The sequence below is a fragment of the Phalacrocorax aristotelis genome, chromosome 1 (genome assembly GCF_949628215.1).
Source record: "Phalacrocorax aristotelis chromosome 1, bGulAri2.1, whole genome shotgun sequence".
Lineage (NCBI taxonomy): Eukaryota > Metazoa > Chordata > Aves > Suliformes > Phalacrocoracidae > Phalacrocorax > Phalacrocorax aristotelis.
In genome coordinates, this window is record NC_134276.1 from 15,893,788 (window position 1) to 15,911,172 (window position 17,385).

General features: G+C 42.5%; 1 protein-coding gene across 1 annotated transcript; it reads right to left on the reverse strand.

The window, feature by feature from the left end:
* Nucleotides 1-12,686: 12,686 nt before the first annotated feature.
* Nucleotides 12,687-17,026, reverse strand: MMP7 (matrix metallopeptidase 7). The gene is made up of 6 exons (XM_075081898.1): nucleotides 16,854-17,026; nucleotides 16,107-16,330; nucleotides 15,852-16,000; nucleotides 14,122-14,247; nucleotides 13,428-13,589; nucleotides 12,687-12,896 (listed from the first exon to the last, which is right to left on the reverse strand). Exons 1-6 carry the CDS (start codon nucleotides 16,959-16,961, stop codon nucleotides 12,874-12,876), a joined length of 792 nt encoding a protein of 263 aa, XP_074937999.1. The 5' UTR covers nucleotides 16,962-17,026; the 3' UTR covers nucleotides 12,687-12,873.
* Nucleotides 17,027-17,385: the final 359 nt, after the last annotated feature.

Genomic DNA, 17,385 nt, shown 5'->3' on the forward strand with positions numbered 1-17,385 from the left:
AAGGAAAAACAATCATGAAAGAGGGTTCTTCCAGGAAAAAATACTACCCCAGTTTCCAGTGAGCAGTTCAGTAAAATCAGCAAAAGGGCTGATTTTACTTCTGGTCTTAATAAAGGGACTTTTGATTTGCATTTAGAAGTAGCAAGTAATTAATACTATGACCAGGACTAGAGGGGCCCTGCCTCCAGTCAGGTAGAGGAAAGGGACAACCGGGTTTACTGGACTGTGTGGATCCAACGACCTGGCACATCAGACCCACGGAGTATAAGGCTTTAGTAGACACCGGTGCATGGTGCACCCTAATACCATCAAGCTATATAGGGTCAGAACCCATCAGTATTGCTGGAGTGACAGGGGGATCCCAAGAGCTAACTGTATTAGAAGCCGAAGTGAGCCTAACCGGGAATGAGTCGCAAAAGCATCCCATTGTGACTGGCCCTGAGGCTCCGTGCATCCTTGGCATAGACTACCTCAGGAGAGGATATTTCAAGGACCCAAAAGGGTACAAGCAAGCTTTTGGTGTAGCTGCCTTGGAGACAGAGGGAATTAAACCTTGCCTGGTCTCTCAAAGGACCCGTATGTTGTGGGGTTGCTGAGGGTCAAAGGACAACAGGTGCCAATCGCCACCACAACAGTGCACCAGTGGCAATATCGCACCAACCGAGACTCTCTGATTCCCATCCATGAGCTCATTCACTGACTGGAGAGCCAAGGAGTCATCAGTAAGACCCACTCACCCTTTAACAGTCCCATATGGCCAGTGTGGAAGTCTAATGGAGAGTGGAGACTAGCAGTAGACTATCGTGGCCTGAACGAAGTCACGCTGCCACTGAGTGCTGCCGTGCCAGACATGCTAGAACTTCGATACGAACTGGAGTCAAAGGCAGCCAAGTGGTATGCCACAATTGACATTGCTAATGCATTCTTCTCAATCCCTCTGGCAGCAGAGTGCAGGCCACAGTTTGCTTTCACTTGGAGGGGCGTCCATTACACCTGGGAATCGACTGCCCCAGGGGTGGAAACACAGCCCTACCATTTGCCATGGACTGATCCAGACTGCACTGGAACAGGGTGGAGCTCTGAAACACCTACAATACATTGGTGACATCATCATGCAGGGCAACACAACAGATGGCTTTTTTGAGAAAGCGAAGAAAATAGTCCAAATCCTACTGAAGGCCGGTTTTGCCATAAAGCAAAGTAAGGGGAAGGGACCTGCACAGGAGATCCAGTTCCTAGGAATAAAATGGCAAGATGGTTGTCGTCAGATCCCCATGGATGTGATCAACAAAATAACAGCCATGCCTCCACCAACTAGCAAAAAGGAAACACAAGCTTTCTTGGGCGTTGTGGGTTTTTGGAGAATGCATATTCCAAATTACATTCTGATCGTGAGCCCTCTCTATCAAGTGACCCGGAAAAAGAATGATTTCAAATGAGGCCCTGAGCAATGACAAGCTTTTGAACAAACTATGGGAGGCAGTTCATGCAGTAGCCCTTGGGCCAGTCCGGGCAGGACAAGGTGTAAAAAATGTGCTCTACACCACAGCTGGCCCTACCCAGAGCCTCTGGCAGAAAGCGCCAGGGGAGATCCGATGTCAACACCTAGAGTTTTGGAGTCGGGGATACAGAGGGTCTGAAGCCCGCTATGCTCTGACTGAAAAAGAGATATTGGCAGCATATGAAGGGGTTTGAGCCGCTTCAGAAGTGGTTGGTACTGAAGCACAGTTGCTCCTGGCACCCCGACTGCCAGTGCTGGGCTGGATGTTCAAAGGGAAACATCCCCTCTACGCACCATGCAACTGATGCTACATGGAGTAAATGGGTTGCACTGATCACCCAGCGGGCTCGAGTAGGAAACCCCAGTCACCCAGGAATCTTGGAAGTGATTATGGACTGGCCAGAAGGCAAAGACTTTGGAATATCACCAGAGGAGGAGGTGATACGTGCTGAAGAAGCCCCACTCTATAACAACCTGTCAGAAGATGAAAAGCAGTATGCCCTGTTCACTGATGGGTCCTGTCATCTTATGGGAAAGCATGTGAGGAGGAAGGCTGCTGTATGGAGTTCTCTACAGTAAGTCACAGAAACTGCTGAAGGAGAAGGTGAATAGAGTCAGTTTGCAGAGGTAAAGGCCATCCAACTGGCCTTAGGCATTGCTGAGTGGCCAGTGCTCTATCTCTATACTGACTCCTGGATGGTGGCAAATGCCCTGTGGGGCTGGCTGCAGCAGTGGAAGCAAAGCAACTGGCCGTGCAGAGGCAAACCCATCTGGGCTGCCACATTGTGGCAAGATATTGCTGCCCGGGTAGAGAACCTGGTTGTAAAAGCACGTCGTGTAGATGCTCACCACATTTTCATGGGTGGTGAGCAGTTGCATCATTTGTTTTTTCCTGGGTTTGGTTTCTCTCTCTCTCTCTCTCACATTGTTTTTCTTTTCATTACAATTGCTGCTGCTGTTGTTGTTGTTATAACAATAATTTAATTATTAAATGGTTCTTATCTCAACCCATGATTTTTCTTACCTTTGCCCTTCCGATTCTCTTCTCCATCCCAGTGCAGGTCAGGGTGTGAGCGAGTGGTTGTGTGGTGTTTAGCTGCCTGCCATGTTAAATCACAACACACCTCCTAGGTTCTTTTCCAGCAGGCAGCTCTCCAGCCACTCTTTCCCAAGCCTGTAGTGCTGCGTGGGGTTGTTGTGACCGAATTGCAGGACCTGACACTTAGCCTTGTTGAACCCCATACAGTTGGCCTCGGCCCATCAATCCAGCCTGTCCAGATCCCTCTCTAAAGCCTTCCTACCCTCGAGCAGATCAACACTCCTGCCCAACTTGGTGTCCTCTGCAAGCTTACTGAGAGTGCACTCGATCCCCTTGTCCAGACCAGTGATCATATTAAACAGAACTGCCCCCAATACTGGGCCAAGGGGAAAAAAGGTTGTGACCAGTCACCAACTGGATTTAACTCCATTCACCATAACTCTGGGCCTGGCCATTCAGCCAGTGTTTTACCGATCACAGAGTATGCCCGTCCAAGCCATGAACAGCCAATTTCTCCAGGAGAATGCTGTGGGAAATGGTGTCAAAGGCTTTGATAAAGTCCAGGTAGACAACCTCCACAGCCTTTCCCTCATCCACTAAGCAGGTGACCTTGTTGTAGAAGGAGATCAGTTTAGTCAAGCAGGACCCGCCTTTCATAAACCCATGCTAACTGGGCCTGATCCCCTGGTTGTCCTGTACATGCCGTGTGATGACACTCGAGATGATCTGCTCCATAACCTTCTCCAGCACCAAGGTCAGAGTGACAGGCCTGTAGTTGCCTGGATCCTCCCTTTTGTTCTTCCTGTAGATGACCATCACATTTGCTAACCTCTGGTCAACTGGGACCTGCCCAGTTAGCCAGGACTGCTGGTAAATGATGGAAAGCTTCTTGGTGAGCACTTTCGCCAGCTCCCTCTGTATCTTTGGGTGGATCCCATTGAGCCTCATAGACTTAGTGTGTCTAAGTGGTGTAGCAGGTCACTAACCATTTCCCCTTGGATTATGGGGGCTTCATTCTGCTCTCTTTTCCTGTCTTCCATCTCAGGGGGCTCGGTACCTGGATAACAACTGGTCTTACTATTAAAGACTGAGGCAAAGGAGGCATAGAGTACCTCAGCCTTTTCCTCATCCTTTGTCACTATGTTTCTGCCCACATCCAATAAAGGGTGGAGATTCTCCTTAGCCCTCCTTTTGTTAGTATGCTAATGTATTTATAGAAACATTTTTGATTGTGTCTTATGACAGTACCCAGATTAAGTTGTATCTGGGCTTTGGCTCTTCTAATTTTCTCCCTGCATAACCTCACGCCATCCTTGTAGTCCTCCTGAGTGGCCTGCCTCTTCTTCCAAAGGTCATAAACTGTCTTATTTTCCCTGAGTTCCAGCCAAAGCTCTCTGTTTAGCCAGGACAGTTTTCTTCCCCTCCAGCTTGTCTTTTGGCTCCTGGGACAGCCTGCTCCTATGCCTTTAAGATTTTCTTCTTGAAGAATGTCCAACCTTCCTGGACTCCTCCCAAGGGACTCTGTCAACCGGGCCCCTAAATAGGCCACAGTCCACCCTCTGGAAGCCCAAAGTAGCAGTTCTGCTAACCCTCCTCCTTAATTCTCAGAGAACTGAAAACTGTCATTTTGTGATCACTATGCCAGCTCTTGATCATAAATCTAGGTTATTCTTTGCATACTGACAGTATGAAGGTTCCTGATTTTCCTCTCTACCCTGTCACTTCTGATCCCTACTAGTTTCTATCTCAATTTTTTGACCATTAGTAGCTCTATGGAAAAGGTTCTGGGGAGACTGCAGAGCTGCTGCTATCATTTCAAAAGGGAAGGATGGAAATGTTACTATTTTACCATGTCCTTATGTTAACATGCACTGATAGATCCCAGCTTGACCCTGTTGTGAATTATTTCCAGTTTACTCTGTAAATGCCAAATATTGCAAATTTTGTAAAGAACGTGAGACTACACTTGGATTAAGTCTAAGAGTATAAGGTCAGCCAAGTGGACAAAGAGGAGAGCAGGGCCTCAGCAAAACCAGTCAGTGTGAGAAACACTTAGGAACAACCTAAAACCAGTCTTTTTTACATAGAAGAAAGATTTTGGTGATGACCTGAAAATGACTATGCACAGTGTGTTTAGAATCCACTTAAAGCTCTGGGACTGGAAGGGTAGAATTCATTTGAACTCTCTCTAGACATCAGTAATCAGTGAATATATCTATGTCTGAGCTCAAGTCAGAGTTGTCTTCCTAGCCAATGGAGAGAAATGGACATTCTTAGGATATTATTTTCTGATTTCTGCTGGACCTCTGCATTAGGATGAGATTAATTTCTTCTGAAAGTACCAAATAGAGAAAAATGCATCCTCGGATGCATTCTTTAAATGCAGCCTTTATTTATTCTATTTTATTACTTTTGTGTTAAAGCCTACCTCTAGTATTTCAAGGTTTTTGTGCCATTTGGCTGATTCCCTTCAAGGAAAGACGTGGCAGTCCTGATTCAGGCTCTTCCTGATCCCACATCCGCTCACAAATTACAAGAACATTTTGTTTCATTTTTTTGCAAAGCTCATTTTCATAAAGAATAAATTGTTTCTTTATCGGTAACCATTGATTTCAGACTAATTGTTGAACTCTGAATGAATTATTTGAGAGAAGTAGTATGTAATCAGGAATGCCACCATGACACTGTCCTGTAATTGAAAATAAAAGATATGTAATATTAGAGACTCCAATTTATCTTCTGAATTCTTGCACAAACAGTAATTAATGGAATGGGCAAATGCTTTTGGCAATGTACTGTATTCTGTAATTCATGCCCAAACAGGGTAGATTGGTGTTGAATGCAAACTGTTTTTTCAGCAGCACCTTACTTTGCTCCTAGATATCTCAGCTTTGACTGCAAAGCTCCATCTAGAGAAAGCCCATAATAATACCACAGATCCCTTTCAGAAACCCTAACATGGCCTTCAGGGCAGGATTGTGTCCCTGGATGGTGGGACAGTGATTCTGAAAAGGGCTTAGAAGTCTTGGTAGATAACTAGTTGCACATGATCTTCCAGTGTGAGGCAGTAACTAAAATGTTTAATGCAATCCTTATGCAAATATATAAGGACATCTGAGAAAGGAGCAAAAGGTATTCATGGAGGTTTTCTGTTTTTTCACCCTTTAATTTGATATTATAAATGACTGCTGGAATATATCCATTTCTGGGGCCTACAAGTTAAAAAGGGTGTTGGTGAATGGGAGAGGACTTAGCAGATTGAGTAGAAAACTGGACTATATATTAAAAATAGAATTTGTTTCGTTTAGCTCAACAAAAGGTGAGCCTAGAGTGAAGGAACAAACCATCAACAACATCATCAACTCCTGGGAAGGTCTCAGGACCCTGATGACTCACTGTAACACTCCCCTTAGACGGATGTCGAGAACTGTGGGGTGCAGAGGGGTCAGGAAAGGGTGAGCACAACTGCGGAGAGAGGGGCAAATAGTAGGTAGTGTGCTAATCATTTTGGCTATATCATTATTGAGACTTTTTTCTGTATTAGTATTCTTTTCTTTCTCACTCCCCCCACCCCCTTTTTTCTAAAATAATTACATCTGGAATAATAGTAATTTGTTGATTAAACTGCTAAGTTATTTCTTATTTCTATAATTCCTGGCTTTGCAGACAAGGTGTTTCCTTTTGTCTATAGCAAGATTTGCAATGGTAGCAAAATATGGTAAATTTAGATTGATCCTTCCTTTGATATTCAGAAAGATAGTGAGCCACCATTTGCCACCATGCTGTAGTGTTTAATAGCTGTTAGGCTACCTAAATAGGTCTAAACCTTTCAGAATCTGTTTATTAATTTTGGACTTCAGAGTCAGTAAATATCCTATGTTAGTGAATTCCACAACTGAGTTATTTGCTGTGTAAAAGAAGTATGTCCTTCTTCATTTAAAATCTCCCTTAACATTTAGTTGGGAGTACTTTAGTTTTTGAGTTCCAAGAAATAATTAATACCTCACTAGACTCAGTATATCATGTCTGTCAGATCCCTTCCTGTATCCAACCTGAAGACCTTTAGTGTTTTCTGTTTTTCTCATGTGAATGGGCTTCCATGTTTTCCTCCATCCCTGCTGCTTTTCTCTGTGTTTCATATTTTATTGCCTGTGAACTTTATTTTTAGAGCTGACAGAAAACAGTAACAATTTCCACCCCCAAATAATTTTCCTCAGTCTTTTCCAACAAACCATCTGTAGTTCTCTGGCTTGTGGTGGTTCCTGCTGTAACAACAATCAGAACAGGTAATATTTTCTATAGGCCTTTTCTAATGTTTTTACTCTTAGAGATAAATCCAAAATAATTCCATTAACGTCAATGGAATCCTTCAGATTGACATTGCTGAAACTGAAAACAAAATTATGGTACCATTAAGAACATCCTGTTTGAGGTGGGTTTTGTTGAAGATATAATTTTATAAAAACAGAAATAAAAGCATCTTGAAATTGGATGAAATCTCCAGTTAACACTATCAAAGAAAAGCCAAGAGTACAGTACTGTGACAGGCCATAGTTCATACTTTTACAGCTCATCAGTTCATTTCCATCATGTATCTATGAGCTTTTTCCAGTGGCAGCTTTGCCACATTGTTAAGGCTGGAATTACTGATACTGATGTCATTAAATTTATTCTCCAGAGGTCTTATTCCCCTATTAATACCAGGTATCGCTGGCCCTCATCTAGACTATGTAGCAATTAATCCCCATTATAGAATTAAAAGCTGAAACAATAGGCCCCTTTGTGTGAAGCCAAGCTCCTGCACAGAGCTGGGGTAGGAGCTCAGCAGCCTCATGGCAGGGTTTTTCCTGGATCTGAATGCATCACAGGTAACAGGATGCTGAGGGCAATACCCTTGTTTCTCTTAGGAGTAGCAGCCAGAAAAGGCAAATATATATTTTTATTATTCATCTCAGAAGGACAAAAGGCCCTGGATGGAACTGTATATAAATGAGCAAGAAAACAGAAAAAAAAAATATTCAGAAAGCAGTGAGATAAGCAGTTATTAAATAGCCAGATGGAGATAGGCTTGGCAAAGTAACCTTGTAAAATAAGTGTAAGAGAGAGCACTTGGGCAGATTGCAAAGCTTGGAAAAACAGGTTGGATTTAAGGATATATCCCGTAGAAAGGAAAAAAAAAGTCAAATCTAAAGACGGCTATACTGGTCTCCCATAAGGACCACCTAGACAAGAGTATAATGTTAGGACAAACATACAGTAGTAATTCCCAAGAAAAACATATTAGCGTTTAGTAATTTGTAGGTCAGGAAGTCCATGAGGTGGGGACTCATGAGGAATCATTTAATGGATTTGTTTTCTCCATGAGTTTATCCAGACAGTATTTTAACCATATAAAACTTAAGTACTCAGATTATAAAATAAAAGGAATTTCCTCAAGAAAGATGGCCCTTTTGGAAGTGAAGGGTTATGAATGTTACAGCACCAGGAGGGGATTCTCATTGGTGAAATCAGACAAGCTCCACTGAATGTCACTGGTAACACCGTGTGCAGAAATACCTCACTACAAAACAAAACAAAGCTCTGGGAGCAGGTACTATTCATGGCATGACCTCTATTTTTTATTTCTTTGATGTCAGACATGGAGATAAAGAAAACAAGAGTTACAGGCTACTAAATATACTTTAGAGCTGGATTTATTGTCACTTCATGTGCTGGAGGACGATTTTCCTGTAGCTGAGAACTCAAAACGAAGGTGTATTTCTTACCTTGAGATGTTTTATCTAGTACTCTTTGTCCGTCCCCACAATGTCAAAATGGCCATCTCCCTTCATTCCTGATGCACTGTCTTTATATTTTTTTACTGTTGTTTCTCATTTTGGTAGGATATTCATTGGGGAAATGAATAAAATTAAAAGATAAATGAAAGTGTCTTTATGCCCGGTGTAACCTTCTTCCTGCTTTCTTTGTATAATTAAATGTTTCGGTTTCCAGGATTCCAGAAGAAACTAATCCCAAGGACATCATGCCACGCATTTCACAGAGAAGCTCTGGATTAAAGATGATTCTTCCTTGTTGGGTAGGAGAAAAGGTAGACTGAAGAAAGGACTGAGGTTGTGTTTGAATGTTCATTACCCCAGCATAACCAAACACTGTTACAATCACCAAGGAGAAGAGGAGAGAATGCATGCACAGTAATTAAAAAATTATCTAAAAATATCTAAAAAAAAGGAGGGATGTTATGTAAAGAGATTAATGTGAAAGGAAAAATCAGTGACTTAAGGCTAGAAAAGGGGGACTGGTAAATCCCCCCTGCTCATCCTGAAACATGTATTTAACTGTAGAAATTGCTAGTTCTTTGAGTAAAATACTCTTTCTGCTGTATTTGGCAAAGGCAGATGAGAAAAGACAAGGACTCTTCCTTCAATATTTCTGATGGCTCAGGAAATTACAAGCTTCATCACTTTTTTTTTTGTATCTTCAGATATACAAACTGTTTCAAAACTTTATAAAATAATAAATATATAAAATCTGGACAATGAAAAACAGCTAGAGTATAGCACTGGGCTTTTATTCAGATAGATAAAATAACTAACCTGTGATACTGTGGAATAATCGCTGGAGGTGACTTAGGATGTTTTTAGAAAAGGTACAGCATGGAAGAAGCTTTCAAGGTAGAGTGTAGCTGACAGGTGAGAAATCCATTCCATAGAAGTTCCCTAGGCTTGTAACCATAGATGTCGTCAATGCCCGGAGAACTTGGCGTACTAACTCTAAGAGGAGTTGTCCGGAGGGTGGAGCAGTGGAAAGGCGCTGTGGCCAGGCTCTGTGATCAATGGGAACTCGAGGTACCATGCACCTGGTACACTGCACATTTGCTACCCTGAGCCAACAGGCTGTCATGCTTTTGACAAACTGCTGTCCTTTTTGGGAACTTTGCTCATTATAATATCATTATAATACCAAAACACACCTCCATCCCAAAAGCTACCCGCCTCTAAGGTGCAACCACCCCTCACTGAGCATGTGCTTTGAATTTCTTCTAGTCTATGCTTTTAAAAGCAAAGCGAGGAAATTCTACACCAATCATCATGAAGGTATGTATGATTAGTGTCACTCAAGCTCCACCTGAAAGGTAAAAAATAGTGTAAAATAGGTTAAGAGAAAAAGGGTGTAAAATAAAGCGAGGAAGAGGCAGCAGCACCCTTGCTAAATTTGCTCTTGTCCCTAGTTTCCCCTAATGGTGAGATGTGTAGGAGAAACTCCTGTGGACAGGTTAAGATGCACCTTACAGCAGGGGGTAAGGCAGTGTAGTGCCCAGCGGTACCACTAGATGGAGGCAGATATTGCATAGTTCACATACAGTGGGCAGGGTGAGGTGTGCCAGTGGCAGCCGTTTTCCCCGAAGGAGAGGTCCTGTATGCGAATGGGAGCACAACAGGAGCCCGGAGGTAAGATGCCGCTGACAGATCACCAGTGGTACCTTTTCCCTCTCTGAGGACAAAAATCCTGGCTCCTACTTTATTGCACATGCTGTGGAGATGCTAGCTGAGTGCTGCTGCCTGTCAGAAATGCCTCCTTCAAGATACAAGGGTGCCTCACTCCCACCTTGTGCTGGCCCCGCTGCAGGCCAGTCAGCTCATGTGCTCGCTGGAAGCTGTCTCCCAGATGTGTCCCACAGTCAGGACAGTCTTCCTAGGAATATACCTCTGGAGTTTTATCCCATTCATCTCAGTTCATGTGGAAATTAATTGTACATCAGAAAACAGATCCGCTATTTTCAGTCAAGTATTTGTTCTCATGCCTTCCTCATCTGTGCCTCCTCCAGCATGGTGCATGGATTGTCCCATGTGTCCTTAAGAGTGGTTCTTTCTGCACAGTCTTTCCTCCTATGATGTCTGACTTCTATGTCTATTTTCTCTTTAAGAAGCACTAGTGAGTGACTCTAACTCAGTAAAGATCATGGTGTGTGCTACGTTCCCTATAGGGATTTTGGCCAAAAGAACTGGATACTTTCTGTCAACATTGCATCTTTCCAGGACCCCCTGGTTGACCCAACTTGATCGAGCATCCACAGAGCCTGTGTAGCTCACTAGTCCCATTCTTTGTAGTCTTTAATGCAGTCTGGGATCTGACCCTCGGTTCTGGGGCTTCCTGTTTTTCTTGTACCACAAGAAACCTGTGCCCTCAAAATAATACTCACTTAGCACTAGCTACTTCATCTTTGAGCTTCATGTGGCTAGTAACTGATGGGAATGTTTTCAAACTTGTCTTACCAGAGGTGAGAAACCTTTCTGAGGGGGAAGCACTTGAAGGTGCTATGCTTCATACCCTATCCTCACGTATCCTTGACACTCTGGATGTCTCAGTCAGTGACTTATTTCAGCCATCCCACTATCTGGTGCTGCTTCTTGCAGCAGATATTAGGTTAGATGGACTGGACTAACAGGAATTCTTTATGGAATAAACTACTGCCCATGTGGCAGGTCAAGAAGTCTAATTCTCTCTCCTCCCCTCTTCAGCTTGTTTCTCCCTCTCCTTATGGAGGAGGTAGCTGTAGGATTGCAGTCTTGCCGTTGCTGGAGGCACTTCCAAGGCAATTACAGAGCAATGGTGATGCCATGGATGGTGACAATCCTTTTTCTGCTGCAGAAGTTTGAAGGTAAAGTGTCAGCTAGGAAGGGTGTGATTAAAAGAGGTCAGAAGAAAAGCATGAAAAGGTAGTTTCCCAAAGTGATAGAGAGGAATTGACCTTCATTCCTTACAACTTGTTTCACAACCCTTCCAGCTCCAGGGACCCAGGAGGAGCAAACCCCAGAGATCAGTTGGTACCCAGAAACTTGCCTGGGAATTAGGACTATCTTGGGAAGTGTATTTGTGTTTAGATGCTATCGTAGGAAATATATGTGTCTGGTGGCTGAGAGAGTAGGACATGAGACTTCTGAGTATAGGTAGATTAAAATTGCCTCTCCTCCATTCCACCCAACCTTTGAATTGCAAAAGATACCACCACTTTCTTGTGTCCCACTTTGCCCATCCACAGACTTCCTTCTCTCAGGTGTCCTGCACCAAACTTGGGGCTGGACAAAACTCAGAGCCCTTGCATCACCGGGCAGCAGCTCTTGAACTGGAAAAGGCTTTTGTATAAAGGCTGGGAAATGCTGTCAAGCTTTTGAGAGACTAGACCTTTGTGCACATTTGGCAAATGTGTTGAGGTGGAAGAAGCCTTCTCTGCCCATCAGGGAGCATAAAAACTCCTAAGGGAGAAGCCATTGGTCCCATAAGAATTTATCAGGTTAAATAGGCAAAAAAGCTCCACTGTTTGTAGACCAGTGCCTGTATGCAAAGTAAGCTAGTAAGCTATTCTCATCATGTCCTTCCAAACCTCTCCAAGGACTAAGCCCAGTGGAGGCTTTGAAGTTTCTCAGGTGATGCTTTGCCCAGGGATCCAGGAAGGCATAGTCATTTTCTCCTGGAATTGAGAGACATGGATGCATTTTTCCATGTCATTTGGGCTCTTCAGTTATGGCAGGAAGACGGGCATGCCACCCTGCAGCAGAGAGCAGCTCAAGCCTCCAGAACAACTGACTAGCTCCAGCAACCAGGACATCATCCTAGTTTTTCCAGGGTTATGCCTCTCTGTGCTTGTTTTTGTTTTCTGGCAATGTAGGATTAGTCTTCTAAAGGAGAGAAGAATTCGTGTTTGGTTGTTTTTTTTTTATTATTATTATTTCAAAAGAGGTGATAGGTGTTTGAATATCAGTGGACAATGGGAATCCTAGTCAACTGCTTCTTAAACCTGCTTCACTAGCAAGCTGGGAGGACACAAAGTTGAAAAGCTTTTCCTTTTGGGAAGGCATCCCGGACCATGCTGAAGGAAGCACTGTGGAGACCTTCTCCTCTATGTGTAAGCCATATGGGAAGCACAGTGATTCTGAGCAGGCAGCACTGTGAAGCGCCAGGGCATGCATGGGAACTGAAAGCAAGCCAGGAACAGAGTGTGACTCCAGCAGTAAATGCCCATAGGCTTTTTAGGTACCTATGCTTCTATTCAGAAAGATATTTGTCTGTCTGTCCATCACACATGCAGGAGTTATTTAATCCCCCAGAGCAATGACAGAAGACAAAAAAACCAGAGACAACGGAGTATACAAGTTTAGGAAGGGGTTTAATTTTTAAGTGAAATTGTGTAAAGTGCAAATAAATCAATATAAACATTCAGGGAGAGAGAGTGCAGTCCAGGAGTTTACCACTTTAATTAGCTAGAGGATTAAAATGGTTTTGGAACAACAAAACAGCCAGATGTGAATTCTTTGGTCTTTTTGAAGGACTTTCTTCAAGAATTTGGTGACCTCCTCCCTGTGGGAAAGAAGCACAAAACATAAAGAATGTACTGGAAATGGACAATGCCGACAACAGTGTTTTATTCCTAGTGTTCCTCTAGCGTGCCCTGAGGAAGGTGGTGCTAAGAAAAGCAAACCTCGCAAAGTTTACCCTGTGGGATCTGTTCTAATTATGCTCCACTCCTACTGCTGAGTAGTTTCTACCTTCAGTGAACTGTCGCATTGACTTGGTAAGTGTCATAGTATCTCTCGTTTCCCTGCCAGTAGCCCCACTCATTGAAGGTCCACAGGATTTGTTTGGCAATATGTAGGTGTGCAGGCAGACAGTGTGCCAGACTGCTGCACTGCTGCTCCGTTACCTCTTGGTTGCAGTGGGGGCATGCTACAGAAGGAACATAGTGGACAGAGTATACAGGAATGTGTTTTTCCCAAGTTTGTTCCTCTTCTTTCTTTCTGCTAATATGATGAAGCCCTTGCAGTCAGGGAGGGTAGTGAAATGAGAACCCCAGTAGGTTTTATCTTGAAAATCAAATCTCAATGAATTTACCATATAACTTCTGAATTCCTTTCCTGTCGTCGTCTGAAAGTCTGAAGGTTGCTGGGTTCACATATGAGTAGAGAGGGTACATCAGAGCTTCACGGACATTTGAATGAGCAAGTCCCAAAGAATGGCCGAATTCATGAGCAGCAACAAGGAACAAATTAACTTCTGCAGCACAGAAGCATAGAAATGTATGTTAAAGGCATGACATTTCTTTTTAGCATACAAAGAATTGAAATAGCAGGAGAATTTATCTCTTTCATTCCCTTGGAATGAAAGCTTGGATTTTTGATCAGTTATTACTGAACTTCCTTATGTAACTAAAATATTTTAATTAAAAACATTACCATTCCCTTGCATGTGCACCTAGAGAACCTGAGCCTCTTTCTAACTCTGTTTTTAGTCAACCGTATTCCTACAAGCAAGTAATTTTACCTTTTCATAATTTATGTAGAAAACAGAGGCTCATAGTCCTTGTTTAGCCTGTGAAAAGTGCTTTAGAATATGTACAGAGCAGGCATTATGTAGCTGCTAATGATAATGAAGCACAAGTACTTAGAAAGGTAGTTGAAAAGAACAGAAATGTTGGTACTGAAAGCGTTCAAAGCATGAAGAGTTATGGAAAGCATATCCTACGGCTGTGTTGTTCTAACATGTAAAATATTTGCTTTTCTCCCTTCATACACAATGTGGGTTTTACCTTGATTGGACTCTGACCACCTTTCATCATCATCAAAATGAGCATCTCCACCAAGCCCTTCTCCAGGAGCATATGCATGAGCTAGTGTGTTACCTCTTCCGTCAAAAGGATTTCCATCACCATGCGCTGCATTTGAAAGGAAATAAAAGTCATCAGATGGCATCAGCTGTAATGTTTAAATTCAGCAAATTGGAGCATGTTGCTTGTTTGTGCTAGTTTTGTGCATTACCAATCCTTTAAAAAAATCCTACAAGAGCAGCAAGGTTGTAAAAACAAGGAGCAAGGCTTAGGAAACACTCTCCAAATTCATGTCTTAAGTTCAAAACTTGTATTTGATAATTCAGGCTGCTGCATGTTTCAGAAAGAGCTGAACATCTTCATCTGAGCCTTTGTCAGAAATGTGTTTCTGAGGCAGCAATCAGGGATTATTTCAGAATAAATACTTAATGCTTGACAACATTATAAGCACCTGAATGTTTTCAGTGTTGGAAAGTGCTGGGCAACATTAGTTGTAGACATTCTCACTTGTACTGATTTTAGTGGAAGACAATGATGTGGGATAGATAACATGTTCCTGAAGAGCTGTGTTTATTTGTCCCCAGCCTTGGGGTATGGTCTATTACCTACTTCTATCACAGTGCATGTGGAATGTTACCATTTCCTACCTCGAGTGCAAGAGCTGCCAGGATGGTATATTTGTACTGGCTTTGAAAATTTTCCCCTACCCCTTAGTGAGCTTCTGGCTTGACTGATGAGTTTTTGGGAACTCAAATGCCATTCTGTGTCCCTTCCCTCAGGCCATGTGGATGGACCTTGTGGCAGGGCTAACATGGGCAGAAAGTCCTAGTCCTAGTACATGCAAGGGATTAAAACCCATTCCAGCTTGCAGGGTCCTTTCTCACTTTGACACATTAGTCGACTCTTCATGGCAACATAATATTCTTCCTATCAGTGAAGCATGAGCTGGTATTTACGTGCAGTCATCTACTTACAAGCCAGGTATCTGACCCTCACTTACAGTCAATGGAGATATAGTAAATATTGTCAATAGATCTAGAGAACAAGTCAGCTAACCTTAAAGCAGGCATTTAGTTTGGCTGAGCTGAGTCAGTTTAGGTGCCAGGCACAAGTTAAATGTACGGCTACATTCATGTATTAGTCTGGGTCACAAGTGAGCTTCTGAAGTGACTCTGCTGGTCATCTGCTCTTACCATGCTGTGGCATCTCAGAGTGCACCGATGGGTTTCCTCTTAGAAGAAAATCCATCAGAAGATACTCTCTATGGCCAAACCTAATGCACCCCAGCTGCCAAAGACTGTTTAGTCCAGGGAATCAGACTAGTTCTAGATCAAAGTATGGCTGCCTGAACCTGCCTGAATGAAGCCTGTGGAGGCTGAATCTTCAGAACCAGATGGTTTGCTCTACAGATCTGGTCCCATTAGTTGTCAAGGCAGAGAGAGCTTTGAACACCTAAATTTAGGTGTCTCATTCTGGAGCTAAATTTCCCCTGCATTTCATGGCTGTAACTCTGAAAGTACTTCCTAAAGGTTTCGTAGGTGTAAAACTGAATCATAACGTATACATTTGGTGGCATGATAAAGAGAAGATAAAATTTATGCAGACTTCAGGATAATTCCAAACTCTGATCTTTCTTAAAGCTGTGGCTATAAAAATACATGCTTTGAGTCAAACATGGACAATTGCATTTTAAAAATTATAGGTATTCTCACCACGACGTGCAAATGCAATCACAATGTCTGCATTTCCCCTGAATACTCTTTTGAACTGCAGTGGAGTCACATCACTCCATACCATGAAAGCCCTCCTAATTGCATCATCCACTTTCTTTTGGGGTAGATCAGGTGTATAATTGACAATCCTGGCAGCAAAAGAAAAAAGATTAATGTCATTTAGGGTGTGAAGGAAACCCACATAGTTAAATACAAAGCAATCCCTTTCCCTGTAAAACCTGAAACATCACTAACTTGTAAGTCAAATGTGTCTTTCTCCATCTTGGATTTCCAGGAAATGTTTTGTAATCTGCTATATCGGGGACTCCACATCTGGGCTGTTTCATTGTTTCTTCTGTTTCTGCATTTAATTTTCCAGTCACGGTCAGGTGGAAAAACCTTTGCATTTCTTTAATCCTCTCTTCTAAGCTTAGGCTTTGTGTTTTTGTAACAAGTGGAAAGAATTTATCAAGATATGCCTAGAAGAAATAGAGGAAAATAAAAATTAATATATAAATATGTGATCTTTTGGTTCATTTGATTGAATTGTTTCATTGTCCTGCAGTCATGGCTAGTTTTAGATGTATTTTTTCTTTCCATTTCAGTTTACCAAATGCTGTTCTCTCTGTAGTAGGGATTATCATATATAAAAAGATTTGCAATAGCAGCAAGACACTGTATGCAAGCAATCCTTTTAAGTAAACATAATTTACTGAGCATTCAAATCTGCAGCCTTCCAACACAGTCTGCGTAATATTTTTGAGATGTTTTAAAAATTACACGCTCCCCTTTATTTACCAGTTGGAACTTGGTCTCTTTTCTAAGTTAGACTTAGAGTGTCTAAGCTAAATAGCAAGTTTAAATTGTTTTATGTCACCTCTGCAAAAACTGTTGTGATAGTGTAAGGTAAGAAGATGACATAAACAGATAGAAGAGGAATGTAGAAGCTGAATCAAAAATCAGGTTATTCATAATGCAATTCCATTGTCCCCAGTAACATACCTTTACATTCTCAGTGTCTGTGTTTCTCCATGACTCTGGTTCACGTTGTGCTGGGAAAGCAAGACTCTCAGATAGGAGGACGGCAGCACAAAGTAAGAGGTATTGCATAGTGCCCAGCTTGCCAGGGGGCCTTGCTATAGCAGAAAGGATTTGATCTTCTGTCTCCTAAGACTGCAGCTAAAATGCTTATATAGATCCTGATAGCTCCAAGCAGCAATTACATATGTGACTCATTTTTTGGTGGTGTTAATATAATGTCATCACTATTCTAGGAAGCAAATGAAAGCATGTTAAACAATCTTTCCTTTGACTTCCCTGTTGATGTCATGTCAGAGATAGCAGCCGGCTTTGGCTCTCTCTTTTCATATTATTCCAGTAGTGAAACCAGAGGGTCATAGGGAAGTTCATTTTCTGTAGCTTCATCAGTACAGTTACTGTATAATCACTTCTTACTGCACTTCCCCCAAGTCCCTCATACACAAAGGCATTTTGCAACAGCCTTTTGGTCAGACCGTCTGCCTGTATTAGTTGA

Bases quoted from the DNA above. Each gene is read 5' to 3' on its own strand.
- MMP7 (XM_075081898.1), bottom strand. From the start codon at position 16,961: ATGCAATACCTCTTACTTTGTGCTGCCGTCCTCCTATCTGAGAGTCTT. The intron at 14,248-15,851 runs GTGAGAATACCT...TTTCAAATGCAG, and splicing joins GATTGCATTTGCACGTCGTG to CGCATGGTGATGGAAATCCT. The intron at 13,590-14,121 runs GTAAAACCCACA...TCTGTGCTGCAG, and splicing joins GTGGTCAGAGTCCAATCAAG to AAGTTAATTTGTTCCTTGTT.